We start from the raw sequence: 13746 nt of genomic DNA on the forward strand, positions 1-13746 counted from the left end.
TCTACATATGGCCATAGGCAAACATTGACTTAAAATTCAAGTAAAGAATCTACTTTACAAATTTTGAACACAGTGAAACAGGAGACCATGTGTGTCATTACTGGATGGATCTGATAACACAGCAGTTAGTACAATGTCGTTCTAGACCCCTCTCTGCTAATTTGTACCATGTAGATTTTTGCATCAAGATGCTTGTGTAAATAGAGAAGATGTAAATTTCTGCTATGCCCTCACACAGCACACAGAATGCATATGACTCTGTAGTACGAGACAATAGGGACTCCTAGTGTCACCCCCAGGGTCCATGCACATGGCCTGAAGCTACTACAGTAAATGATAAGTGGAAGAGAGCAGTCAAACAGCAAACAATGAAGAAAAATTGGTGTTTACCTATTGATGAGAAAGTATGTTGATATATTCTTAATTGCTATGGTAGGTTAAAAAAATAATATGATAGTCAAAACTATATATCACCTAAACTGAAAATATTTCTGAAGAAATAATAATATTAAAAATAATAATAATAATAATAATAATTATAATAATAATAATAATACAAATACTAATGATAAAAACAAAACTGAAAAAATAATATTTCCATATAATTGATGAGAAGCAGTTTCAGAAGAGGACTGAAATATAGAAGTAGATAAATAAACAATAGAATAAAAAATATTGTAGCATCTTTACCCGATCTCCCTGCTGGATATTTACTCAGTTGCTATGAATGTGTTCGCATCTGATGTCCAGATAAGCACTGTTTATAAACACTCACAAAGGCAGTTTAGGATTGTATAATAAGTGTTAATCTAGGATATATTTTCTATTACTGTTTACTGCATTACATTTATTTATTTATTCTTTACTGCATATAATCAGAATGCTTGCTGTAATGCAAACGGGTAACTGAAATGGTTAATACTTTCTTCCCAGTACCAATTTTTCTGCTTCAATGCAGATCAGAAGAAAAATCAATATAAAAGGTAGGGTGAAGGGAATCAGCATTTATTTTTCTGCTTATTTTGTCAGCATATGACATTTGAACCTGTAATGAAATATCACGATATAAGGCTTGTTGTAATTGCTAATCAGACTGGCCCTTCACCTGAGAAACAAATATGAGGCAGATTGTATCTGAACGGTGACATTTTTTTAAAAATATCATATGTTTCCCTGAGGACGCTGTTGCCAGGATGGAAACATGTAGGAAGCCTCTGGATCTCTCTCTATGACGTCTTCACATTGTCTCACAATACAGAGCCGTGGTTTGTTACAAAATAGCAGTTAATATTATTTATCTCAGATACATGTCACCTGATAACAAGTGTCAGGATTGTCAGAGCGCTTGTTGGCAAATTTCCCAGTTTTTATAAAAAAGAACATTTATAGCAATGTACTAAACACAGGTATTATTATATAAATCTCATGTAACATTGTATAAATAGGTTTATGAGATTAAAATTGATGAGCAATATTGTCTTGGAGACATTAATTGGGATTACGTGGTCACCTCCAAACCTCTATTTTGTTTGCCTAAAGCCCAATGCAGATTTTAAAGGTAGATGATGCTGGTGACTTATCAGTGTTTTAATATGAACTTTTTCCCACATATTTGTGGTATAATGACATATAGTTCATATGTGACAGTAACCATAGGCATCCATTGCTGCTCCATATGGGTTGTCACCTATGAAAAGCAACTCACATTCTGTACTACTGTACCTATATCTTTCATGTTATTGTAGCAATGCTAGCATCTTGAAGCCCATTGACCTCAGTGCTCTCCTCATCTGTTGGCTCTATATGACTACAGTAGCCTGCTGTGTCTGCATGTATGCAGTACAGTACTAGAACACAGTCCGAGAGGAAGCCATTGCTCACAAGTGCTCCAACACAGTCTGAGATTACAAGTGCTCCAATAAATACAGGGTTAGTAGATTTTGGGTGATGTAGCAGATTGAGAAAGTTGATCTCAGGACGCAGATACAATTGAATACTATGGCGGAGCAGGGAGCTATCAGCTGAGCTCCCTGCTCTGCCATTTACTAGGCTACATGCCACATTAGGCCTGCAGCCTATAAGAAGTTGGAACAGGATCCATGCGTAGGCCGACTCGATGACTTCACTGGATCATGCCGGCCTACGCAAGGGTCCCGTCTCAGCGTCCCACAGGCTGCAAGACTAAGGAGACTGAGACTCTGCAGCTCTGTTCGTCGAGTGAACGGGGCTAGGTGAGTATAAGTATTTGTCTACTGGGGGCACTATCTACAGGGGACGAAAAGGAGGGCTGTGTGGCACTCTCTACAAGAAGGGTCTGTTCCACTATCTACAGTGGGTCTTTGTGGCACTATTTACAAGGGGGTATGTGGCACTTTCTACAAGGGGGTGTGTCACCCTATCTACAGGGGGGCTGTGTGGCACTATATATAAGGGGTCTGTGTGGCACTCTCTACAGTGGGTCTGTGTGGCGCTCTCTACAGGGGGGGCTGTGTGGCGCTCTCTACAGGGGGGCTGTGGGGCTGTGTGGGACTCTACAGGGGGGGTGTGTGGGACTTTCTTCAGTGGCACTGTGAGTCACTATCTTCAGGGGGGCTGTGTGGCACTATTTACAAGGGGTGTGTGTCGCAATATCTACGGATGGGCTGGGTTGCATCATCTACAAGGTGTGTGTAAGGCATCATCTACAAGGGGGGCTGTGTGGCAGTAAATGCAAGAATTGTGTGTGCTTCGCTATCTACAATGCGGGGCTGTGTGGCACTATCTATAGGGTGTGTGTGTGAAGCATTATCACAGGAGGGGTGTGTGTAGCACACGGGGGTGACACTACATACAGGGGGTACTCTCTACAGGTGTTTATGATTATAGCCGCCAGACATAACTTTGCTTGGGGCCTCAGAAATGCCAAATTTGTTTCTGATGGTAAGTACAATGATAAATTCACTGTATTAAATAGTATATATAATTGTGCTCCCACAATATAGAAAAATTTGGAAATTCACTGAAGTGACATTTGAGTAAAATATACCTTTTATTATAGTAACTCGCTAAAAACAGGGGTAACGCACCACTGTGAAAGAAGCCCCACCGTGTATATTAAAAAATGTATTAAACAGTAAACACTGAATCATTAAGATAAGTATATCTCAGTGTTTATAACGATATTCACCGGAATCAGCATTTAACCTGGGCACAACAATAGTACGAGCCCCAAGAACACACCAGGATCCGTGATCAACACCGGAATCTCCTAGCGCTGGGTCCACCACAATGCTACTGTCCCCTATGCAACAATCCCATATACAAAAACGACCCGTTTTTGTATAAGGGATTGTTGCATAGGGGACAGTAGCATTGTGGTGGACCCAGCGCTAGGAGATTCCGGTGTTGATCACGGATCCTGGTGTGTTCTTGGGGCTCGTACTATTGTTGTGCCCAGGTTAAATGCTGATTCCGGTGAATATCGTTATAAACACTGAGATATACTTATCTTAATGATTCAGTGTTTACTGTTTAATACATTTTTTAATATACACGGTGGGGCTTCTTTCACAGTGGTGTGTTACCCCTGTTTTTAGCGAGTTACTATAATAAAAGGTATATTTTACTTAAGTACAATGATACTTACTGCTGGGGTCCTGTATCTAAGCATATCATGTGTAATACTGTCTACTGGGGCCATGTATCTAAGTCTATCATGTATGAAACAAACTGCTTGGAACCTGTATATAAGCCCAATCATGTGTGATACTGTCTGCTGGGGCCCTGTGTCTAAGCCTATAATGTGTTATACTGTCTACTAACCCAATGTATCTAATCCTATCATGTATGATACTATCTACTGAGTCGCTGTATCTAATCCTATCATGTATGATACTGTCTGCTGAGACAACGTATCCAATTCTATCCAGTGGTGTAGCTATAGGGATCATAGTCGTGTGTGTGTGTGTGTGTGTATGTAATATATATATATATATATATATATATATATATATATATATATATATATATATATATATATATATATAAAATCAGAGGCAGCATATCAATGTATTTTTCTTTCATGGGATTTGTGCCAAGGATCTTTTAATACCCTAGCAATGCCCCTGACCCTTACCCTTATATTAGTTCAGAACTGTGCGAGTGCTTATATAAACTTGGCTAAATAACTTCAAGATTGGTTCATCAGGTTCTCATTTTCATTTTTTTTACAGGGAGAAATTCTACCTACCGAGGATGCTTCAGAGCCCCGGAAAATGGGACTCACGTATTTCCTGCATCATTTGTCAACCTCTCCACAGATATGTGCTCAGATATTTGCTCTACTAAAGTAAGTGCATTTTTCTGCTGTATGGAATTTCAGAACCACTGATAATTAAGTGCTCAGATTATAATATATGATTAAACGATAATTGTATCACATTAAAAGTGTTCATTCTAAGTGGCTTTCAATGGCGCCCCATCAATGCTGTATGCAGATTGCATTAAAGATCAAGTAAGAGTAACACTGAGCTCTTAGAAATGCATGAAACATTCATGTAGTTGATTTTGTTATAAAATTGCCCAGATAGAAAACCAGTCAAGCGACTAAAATGTTTCAGGGGCAGACAATTTGTATACTAGAAGAAAGTGGGTTAGAGAGAATTACTTGCTTCCCTTCTTTTTAAAGTTCCTAATATTGATAGTTGAAATACTAGGAACGCTGCTTCCCTGATCTGTCCACACCACCCGCCCAGATGCTGATCATAGCTGGACAGTAAGTACATTTTTGGCAACAGATCTGCCTTTTCATTGGAATCAGGTCCGTGTGTGTTGCATTATGCATCAGTGTGCTTTGTGAGGGGCTTGCGTTACTCACGCACTCGCAAAGCACATCTTTTTTTTATTTTATTATTATTTTCAATTGAATTGATGCTCTAATCACGCACCACACACGCATGTGCATCCGTGTGCAGTGCGTGGTTTTCACGCACCCATTGACATCATGATAACGCACCAATATAGGACATGCAGTGCGTTTCACGCAGCGGACACATGTGTGAATGGCCCCATACACTATACACAGATAATTCTAATTTATCCTTATGCATCTTCCCTGTCACTTCCTGGGGGGAGGAGGCTGTACTATATCACTTACCGGAGACTGTAAAAATCTGATATTTCTCTGTCGCTTGACTCCCATTCATTTCAGCTTCTAGCACGCACACCCTGTTGTACTGTCTATTCAGATAATACAGGAAGTGTGTTTTCTAAATACGACCGCCCCAGGGAAGTTTTAAAAAATAAAAAATTTATAACTGCAACGTTTAAAAAAAAAAAGAACAAACACATCTCTTTTACGGACCTAAATATAATACTAAAATAAAATAAATAAGTTCTCTTTAAAGATCAGCCCTGATTTCCCCAATCACAGGCATGTCTGGTTAAGCTGAATGTGCATGCTATTCCAACAGAACAGAAATAATGAGTATCTGCCGGACAACTTTAATACTGCTTGTCTTCGTGGGAAACAATAGGTTTGGACACATAAACTGCAACTAACTTATCTGATCCAAATTTTCCACAACTCCCGGCCTCAAACATTAGATTATTATTAGTATTCATTAAAAAAATATGTAATGTCTTTGGGTAACTTAAAGGCTACGGACATGGCTTTGGACATCTTTGCATATTTTTTTTTATTATTATTGTTGTTCATTTGCTTTCTAAATGCAAAATTAATCAATTTCCTAAACAAGTCTTCCTTAAAAAAAATTCTACTATGTTGCAGCAAAGCCAGTTATCTACAGAGCTGTACAGACTCTACAGCATCATCTGCTGCGAACTCAAATCCATCAGTCTACTTCTCCTGACGTAATTTAGTCTTCTCCCTTCCTTTTCTCACACGTTACAGATAGTCAGTGTAGTGAGAAAGCTGTGCTGATACCGGACAGCTAGTGAAGGCAGCAGAAACTTTGACACACAGACCTCACATCCAGCATTTATTATTGGAAGGGACACATCTACAGGAGAAAATTCTAAAACTAGAAGTAGGTTATATATACTTAATATCAGGGAACCTGAAAATGAATGAAGGAAACAAGATTGCTGCCTAAGTCTACAATCACACGACAGTGGAAAAAAAATGGACATTAAAATCTAATCAACTGTCAGTTTTTCATGGCCATTTTGCATCAATGTGTCTCCAAATTTTCATCCATTTCCAGTCCGTCTGTCTGTTTTTCATGGGCGTTGAAAGATAGTGCCACAATGTCTCTGTAGATGGTGACACAGTGTGCACTGTAGATAATGCCCACATAGAGCCAGTGCCCACATAGTGCCACAGTGCCCACTGTAGATAGTGTCACAGTGTCCACATACAGTTAGATCCAGAATTATTTGGACAGTGACACAATTTTTGTCATTTTAGCTGTTTACCAAAACATATTGAGAATACAGTTATATAATCAATATGGGTAAGTGCAGACTTTCAGATTTAATTTGAGGGTATTCACATCCTAATCTGAGGAAGGGTTTAGGAATTACAGCTCTTTAATAAGCAGCTGCCTCTTTTTCAAGGGACCAAAGGTAATTGGACAATTATCTCAAAAGCTTTTTAATGGGCTGCATGGGCTATTCCCTTGTTAATCCATCATAAATTAAGCAGGTAAAAGGTCTGGAGTTGATTCCAGGTGTGGCATTTGCATTTAGAAGCTGTTGTTGTGAACCCACAACATGACTTCAAAGGAGCTGTCCATGCAAGTGAAAAAAATCATCGTTAGGCTGAAAAAAAATGAAGAAAACCATCAGAGAGATAGCACAAATTTTTGAAAAAAAAGTGTGCACTGCTGATCTTGTGAACTCCAAAAGGCCTGGACGTCCACGGAAGACAACAGTGGTGGATAATCGCAGAATCCTTTCCATGGTGAAGAAAACCCCTTCACAACATCTACCCGAGTGAAGAAGACTCTCCTGGAAGTAGGTGTATTAGTATCTAAGTCTACCATAAAGAGAAGACTTCATGAGCGCAAATACAGAGGGTTCACCACAAGGTGCAAACCATTAATCAGCCTCAAAAATAGAAAGGCCAGATTAGACTTTGCCAAACAACATATAAAGAAATCAGCCCAGTTCTGGAACAGCATTCGTTGGACGGATTAAACTAATATCAACCTGTACCAGAATGATGGGTGGAAGAAAGTATGGAGAAGGCTTGGAACGGCTCATGAGCCGAAGCACACCACATCCTCTGTAAAACATGGTGGAGGCAGTGTGATGGCATGGGCATGCATGGCTGCCAAAGGCTTTGGGTCACTAGTGTTTATTGATGATGTGACTGAAGACAGAAACAGTCGGATGAATTCTGAAGTGTTTAGGGATTTACTTTCTGCTCAGATTCATCCAAATGCAGCAAGATTGATTGGACGTCGCTTCACAGTACAGATGGAGAATGACCAAAAACATACTGCAAAAGCAACTCAGGAGTTTTTTTAAGGCAAAGAAGTGGAATATTCTGCAATGGCCAAGTCAATCACCAGATCTCAACCCAATCAAGCATGCATTTCACTTTCTTAAGACAAAACTTAAGGCAGAAAGACCCACAAACAAGCAACAACTGAAGACCGCTAAAGTAAAGCCTGGCAAAGAATCACAAAGGAGGAAACCCAGCATTTGCCTGAAATCTGGAACCCATGGACATCCCCAGTCGTTGCCTGCAAAGGATTCTCTACAAAGTATTTAAAAAAAAAAGAACCATTTTATTAATGGTAATGTTAATTTGTCCAATTACTTTTGAGCCCCTGAAATGAGGAGGCTGTGTAGAAAAATGGTTGCAATTCCTAAACGTTTCACAGGATGTTTTCAATTGCATCTCAATTGATTCATTTCAAATCCAATGTGGTGGTATGCAGAGCCCAAATCATGAAGATTGTGTCACTGTCCAAATAATTCTGGACCTAACAGTATAAAGTGACATAGTGCCCACATAGTACCACAGTGCCCACATATAAAGTGCTAGTGCCCGCATAGTGCTACAGTGCCCATGTAGATAGCGCCAGAGTGTCCCTTGAAGATAGTGCCCCCTCACATATAGTGCCACAGTGCCCATGTAGATAGCACTCCCCTGTAGGAACAGAATCCCTCTGGCTGGGGATTCTGCTCCTAGACGGAGCTGCAGACATCTCTGTCCATATATGGACAGTGACGTCAGGGGCTCCCTCTAAGAGCAGAATCCCCTGCCAGAGCGTCCACAGCGCTCTGGCTGGGGATTCCGCTCCAGGAGTAGCCCCTGATGTCACTGTCCATATATGGATAGTGACGCCAAGGGCTTCTCCAGTAGGCAAATCCACGGCATCGGCAATGCTATGGCTGGTGATTCTGCTCCAAGGAGTAACCTCTGACATTACTTTCCATATATGCACAGATACATCAGGGGCTCCCTCTAGGAGCGGAATCCCTAGCCAGAGCGCGGTCTGTCCGCCAGGGAATCCGCTCCTAGAGGGAGCTATAGTGGTGTTATCTATTTACAGGGGGGTTGCACTCTACAGGGGGGTGGTATCTACAGGGAAGGTTGGTGCTATCTACATGGGGGGCATTATCTACAGGGGTGGTCAGAGGGAGCCCCTGACGTCACTGTCCATATATGGACAGTGACGTCAAGGGCTTTCCCAATACAGAAGTCCCCAGCTAGAGGTCTTGTAATGCTCTGGCCGGGCACTCCATTGTTAAAAGTCCTGACCTCACTGTCCTTATATGGACAGTAATGTCAAGGGCTTCCCCGGGCTCAGCGCTCAAAATAGTGCTGTGTTTGGGGAATCCTAGGCAAGGATCAGTTTTTACCGGTCGTTTACAGGGATTGATTCCTGAAAAAGGCCATGAAAAACTGATCCATTGAGTTCTATGGGAGCCGTCTGGCTGTGAAAACTGCCAAAAATAGGACAAGTCCTATTTTTTGGAAAACCAGTATTCATGGGCCGTTAAAAAAAATGGGCGTGCGAATACACCCATAGAACTTCATTGTTCCGTCACACGACGTTTTTTCACCATCATGTGAATGTAGCCTAAAAGTAACTGCAAATTTTTTAACTCCAGATAACTATAACTATATATATAATATTTTTTTCCATGTTAAAGTTTTTCATAGCCTTTAAGTTGCGCTAAAGTTTTCAGTTACATGCTCACACCCTTCTTCCATAGAAATGCATAAATTTACAAACATTGTGGTTTTATATGAAACATCAGTCAATAGAGCATGCATCTTCAATTCAATGTATTGCTACTACTACATTTAGATCACTGTTCAGATATAATTAAATCACAGATTTATCTTAGCCGCTAGTGCTGTGCTATTTCTTTGGATTGAAGAATGATCTTCTTTGCTCTGTAAATTATTTATAGAATACAGTTAGTTAATGATATCAGTATCCATAAGTCTAAGTCATGTACTGTAAATCTGACATGTGTTAATTAGTGTTGTCCGCTGACAGAGGCAATTTACCTGATACAAACACTATAGTTCATTTATTATGTCAACTGAAAAGTTAACATTTTTAATATATAGGTCATTTTTGGAAGACTATTATATTGTATAAAAATATCGAATAAAATCTGAAAAAATAATGATCTAGTTCAAAACCATCTGGCAATTAATAATGGCAACAAATGTTTTTCTAGCATAGGAGGACGGTACATTAGTTAGTCCTTTAAATCATACGCTGCAGTGCCATGCTTTCTCGTATACTTAATTAGAATACAAATTAGATATCTCTTTTTAATTGCATGCCCTGAACCTAAGGAAACAGAAAATCTGTTAATCAGATGGACTGAAATAAATGATCTGATTATTAAGCAAGTATTGCTTGCTAAGATACACTTAAAGGGGAATTACGGTTTCAGCAAATACAGCTTTTTTTAAATTTATGATGAAAAGTTATACAATTTTCCAATTTACTTTGTGTATCAATGCCTCAGTTTTTTTTTTTTCAAATACTCTGCTTCATTTAATAGTAACTATTTAATAGGAAAATTCAAGGGGATAAAAAAAAACGGTCACTGTCATGTGATGATCACACATCTTGTTCCAGTTACCGGAGAAATGTCTTCTAAAAGCTAATAGACCTGAGCCGCAATGTCAGACAGACAATAGTCAATTGAGTCTGAAAGGAACAAAAAGTAGACTATTTTTTTCTAATCTCATACAACCTCTTTAAGTCTTGTGGCAACATACAATATGAAGAATGTTATACAAGCACAGGCCCAAACATGTGTACAGTGTAAGTTTCCCTTTCATAAACCTATGCGAAAAAACATTCGGAGATTTAATAGCCGCATATCCCCAAAAACATCAAAATCACTCTCTTTGAAAAGGTGGAAGAATTCTAAGCAGATCTGCCATATGTATATAAAGTATTATTTAAGGGCAGCTTATTATAATGACATGTCTGGCTAGTTACTATATCAACAGTACAAAAAAATCTTTGTGTTTGGATAGTATCCGATAAGAAAGGATACAGTGGACTTAGTTACAAGTCCACTGTATTCATGGGCCTGCGCTCCCTGGCCTTCTACCATCCCCTCACCAATGATTGATTGTAGCTGACAAACAAGCAGATGTCAGCGGCTGTCAATCGTGGGTGAGGAATCGGGAGGAGGCGGGGTGAAGTTGGACTTATAACTAATGAGTCTTCTCTCTGAACTATTATTCAGTTGACACTATATAATTTATTTAATAACTAGTCAGGCTTGTCATTATAACAAGCTGCCATTAAATAGGGCAGCATATTCTGATGACAGATCCACTTTACATTCTATGTGGCTTCCCTGTCACCCCATCAACAGTTTGATGATATATTTGCAGGGCAATGGGAGGGAATTTGAAATTCCCAACAGCCCTGAATGTTATTATCAGAACAATCCCATCACATCAAGGGAATTGCTATTTATTCATATGAAATATGCTAAAAATCCTGATTGTTGGGCATTCTGCAATTCTCTGCGGTTCACACATAATTAGATGCATTGTCCATAAATAAAATGAATAGAACCTTGCAATTCGATATCAGAGCACATCTACTGTACTCCCCACTTTATAGGATCCCCTGTAAAAACTGTACATTAAAAATAATTTCATGCAAACTAGGCTATTTTTTCCAACCAGGTCCCAATGTGTTCACGTAACACGTTTTTCCCAGGCGTTTGATGCACTCAGTGGCTTTCTTATTAAGATGCATATCACCATCTGCTAATCATGAAGCATTCTCTTGTGATGGAGCTGCATATCAAAGTATATTTTTGCATTTCATTTCCGATCTATTTGCATAGTATATTTCCACTGGTTGCTTAAAGTGTAAATATATGGAGAGCCTGAAATGGAAGGGTAAATAATAGAAATATGAGCACGTAATATACAGGTGTACAATTTATACAGTGAGTGGCAGGACATTTTCATTGTCCATGCAAAATTTAAAAGCTTACAAGTGGATGGAGCACCAATAAGAAAAAAAATTACATCTCTGGGAGATTTTCCCTCAGCTGGTCTGGAAGTTTCATGACTTTAGCCAAGTGGCAGCAGTTTTTGCACTAGATGATGTGAAGATTAGAACATATAAGTATTTCCCTTATGAATAGTTATTATTAAGCTAAATAAGTGAGATGCCATAAATTTCTGATTGGTTAAGTTCCTACTGCTCGGACCCCCTCCGACCCTGAGAAGGAGCTGCAGCCCCTTCACAGTTTTTCCCTGCACAGCGAACTTGGCAAAGTAAGAGTGAGGATATGTTCACACGACAGCGTCCGTAACGGCTGAAATTACGGGGATGTTTCCGCCTGAAAACATCCCTGTAATTTCAGCCGTAACGGCATGTGCAGGCGCTTGAACGCCGCGTCCATTACGGACGTAATTGGCGCTGCTATTCATTGGAGTCAATGAATAACGGCTCCAATTACGCCCAAAGAAGTGACAGGTCACTTCTTTGACGTGGGCGTCTATTTACGCGCCGTCATTTGACAGCGGCGCATAAATATACGCCTTGTGTGAACAGACAAACATCAGCCCATTGCTTTCAATGGGCAGATGTTTGTCAGCGCTATCGAGGCGCTTTTTTCGGACGTAATTCGGGGCAAAAACGCCCGAATTACGTCCGTAATTAGTGCGTGTGAACATACCCTAAGAAGTGGGACTTATCATGAAACCACTGCTCACATAGCACCATCTCTCCAGTCCCCCCGAAAGTGGTCCTATACAGTTAGGGTATGTTCACACAGGGCGGATAAGCTGCGTAAAGCCATGGCGAAACTTCATCCCAGGAGCACAGAATTCTGGGTACGTTTAAGATCATTTTTTTTCCCCGATTTGTGAATCGTAGCTTTTCCACCGCAAAAATCGCAACAATTGCGATTTGTTGTGGGTTTTACATCCGCATTGAATTCAACGGGGAAAACCCACAAAAAAAAGCATCAGTTATGGAAATACAATTGACATGCTACAGATTAAAAAGCCACACGGCAGATTAATTTCTGAGCCTTTCTTCCGCTTATCATTTACGCAGCGTGTCGATAAAATTTGTTCAAATCTCATCCACTCTGCTGCTAATGTATTATGCTGTGGATTTCCGCAGTGTTTATGCTACGTGTGAACCCGGCCTTACAGCAACAGTGGCCCTCAAACCATGTTAGCCACAGTGACCTAGAAAATGGCATTCACAGGGCTCTTATGGAGTGCGAGATAAAATGCCATGCAAAAGGAAAAGAAAAATACACACAAAGTCACTATGTGCCCCCAAAATACAGGCAGGACATAATACTCACCCATTAAATCTGAAATCAGAATTCACCTGTCATACATTTATTATCTTCATACACATCAATAAAAATATTCCATTGTTCTGTATCATATATTCTATATTACAAAATATACTTTATGCGCAATAGCAGACAAACTGAGAATTTTGGTGAAAGTAAGCAATTCACAATACAGTAGAATATTAATACTACATTAAGAAAGACGAAAAACACATTATTGATAAAACATATGTTTATATAATCACAAAAGAACCAAACTATTTCACATTCCAATTTTCTTTTTCCCAGGAGGCATTGCTGTACAGTCATCCTTGTTTGCTTCCTCGATGTTGTTGACTTCAGCCTTTTGTTTTTAGTATTGTTGAATTTCTTACATTAAACATCCTCCTCATTTACAAAAATATTTCTTTTTCTAGGAAGTGGAGATGTTCATTCTATTTACTCAACATGTTCTTAAACTTTACAGTAGGAAACTTCTGTGTGAGGAAGGAAGTCTGGAGGATCTTTATTACGTACAGAATTTCCTATCTGTGTAATTCTTAAGATCCATTAACTTTTGTTGGAAATGAGGCTACGCTTTAACTTTAGACCATTGTATTTTAGTTGATCAGTTAAATGTGTGAGTTTTGTTTAGGGAATAAGTGAGTTGCACTACATTTATCATACCCCGTACACTATTTTCATAAGTTTAGCACAATTTGCACCATTTTTACCATCAGTTAAAATTATGCCTTTTATGACACTATTGATAAACCCCCCCCCCCCCCTTGTTCTAATATGTGTCATTGGAGAAATATACCTCCTTCCACTAACTTTGTAGCAGCTCATGCAATTCAGTCATTACTTCTATCCTTCACAATATCAGAACACTGAAAATACTCTGTGCAGCTGTGACGTTGCCAATTATTCCTTCCACACCTAACAAGGCTTCGACATAGCGTGTACATGGTATGTAATTTAACATCATCCTTT

At 39.4% G+C, this 13746-nt stretch overlaps 1 protein-coding gene across 1 annotated transcript in view; it reads left to right on the top strand.

Annotated features, from left to right (window-relative positions):
- Positions 1-13746, top strand: part of LOC142743460 (sialate:O-sulfotransferase 1-like) — a 159127-nt gene that overhangs the window by 91928 nt on the left and 53453 nt on the right. The window contains exon 5 of the mRNA XM_075854242.1: positions 4212-4327. Within this exon, the coding sequence (XP_075710357.1) occupies positions 4212-4327 (116 nt within the window). The remainder of the gene's footprint in view (positions 1-4211; positions 4328-13746) is intronic.

The sequence above is a fragment of the Rhinoderma darwinii genome, chromosome 2 (assembly GCF_050947455.1).
Source record: "Rhinoderma darwinii isolate aRhiDar2 chromosome 2, aRhiDar2.hap1, whole genome shotgun sequence".
NCBI lineage: Eukaryota > Metazoa > Chordata > Amphibia > Anura > Rhinodermatidae > Rhinoderma > Rhinoderma darwinii.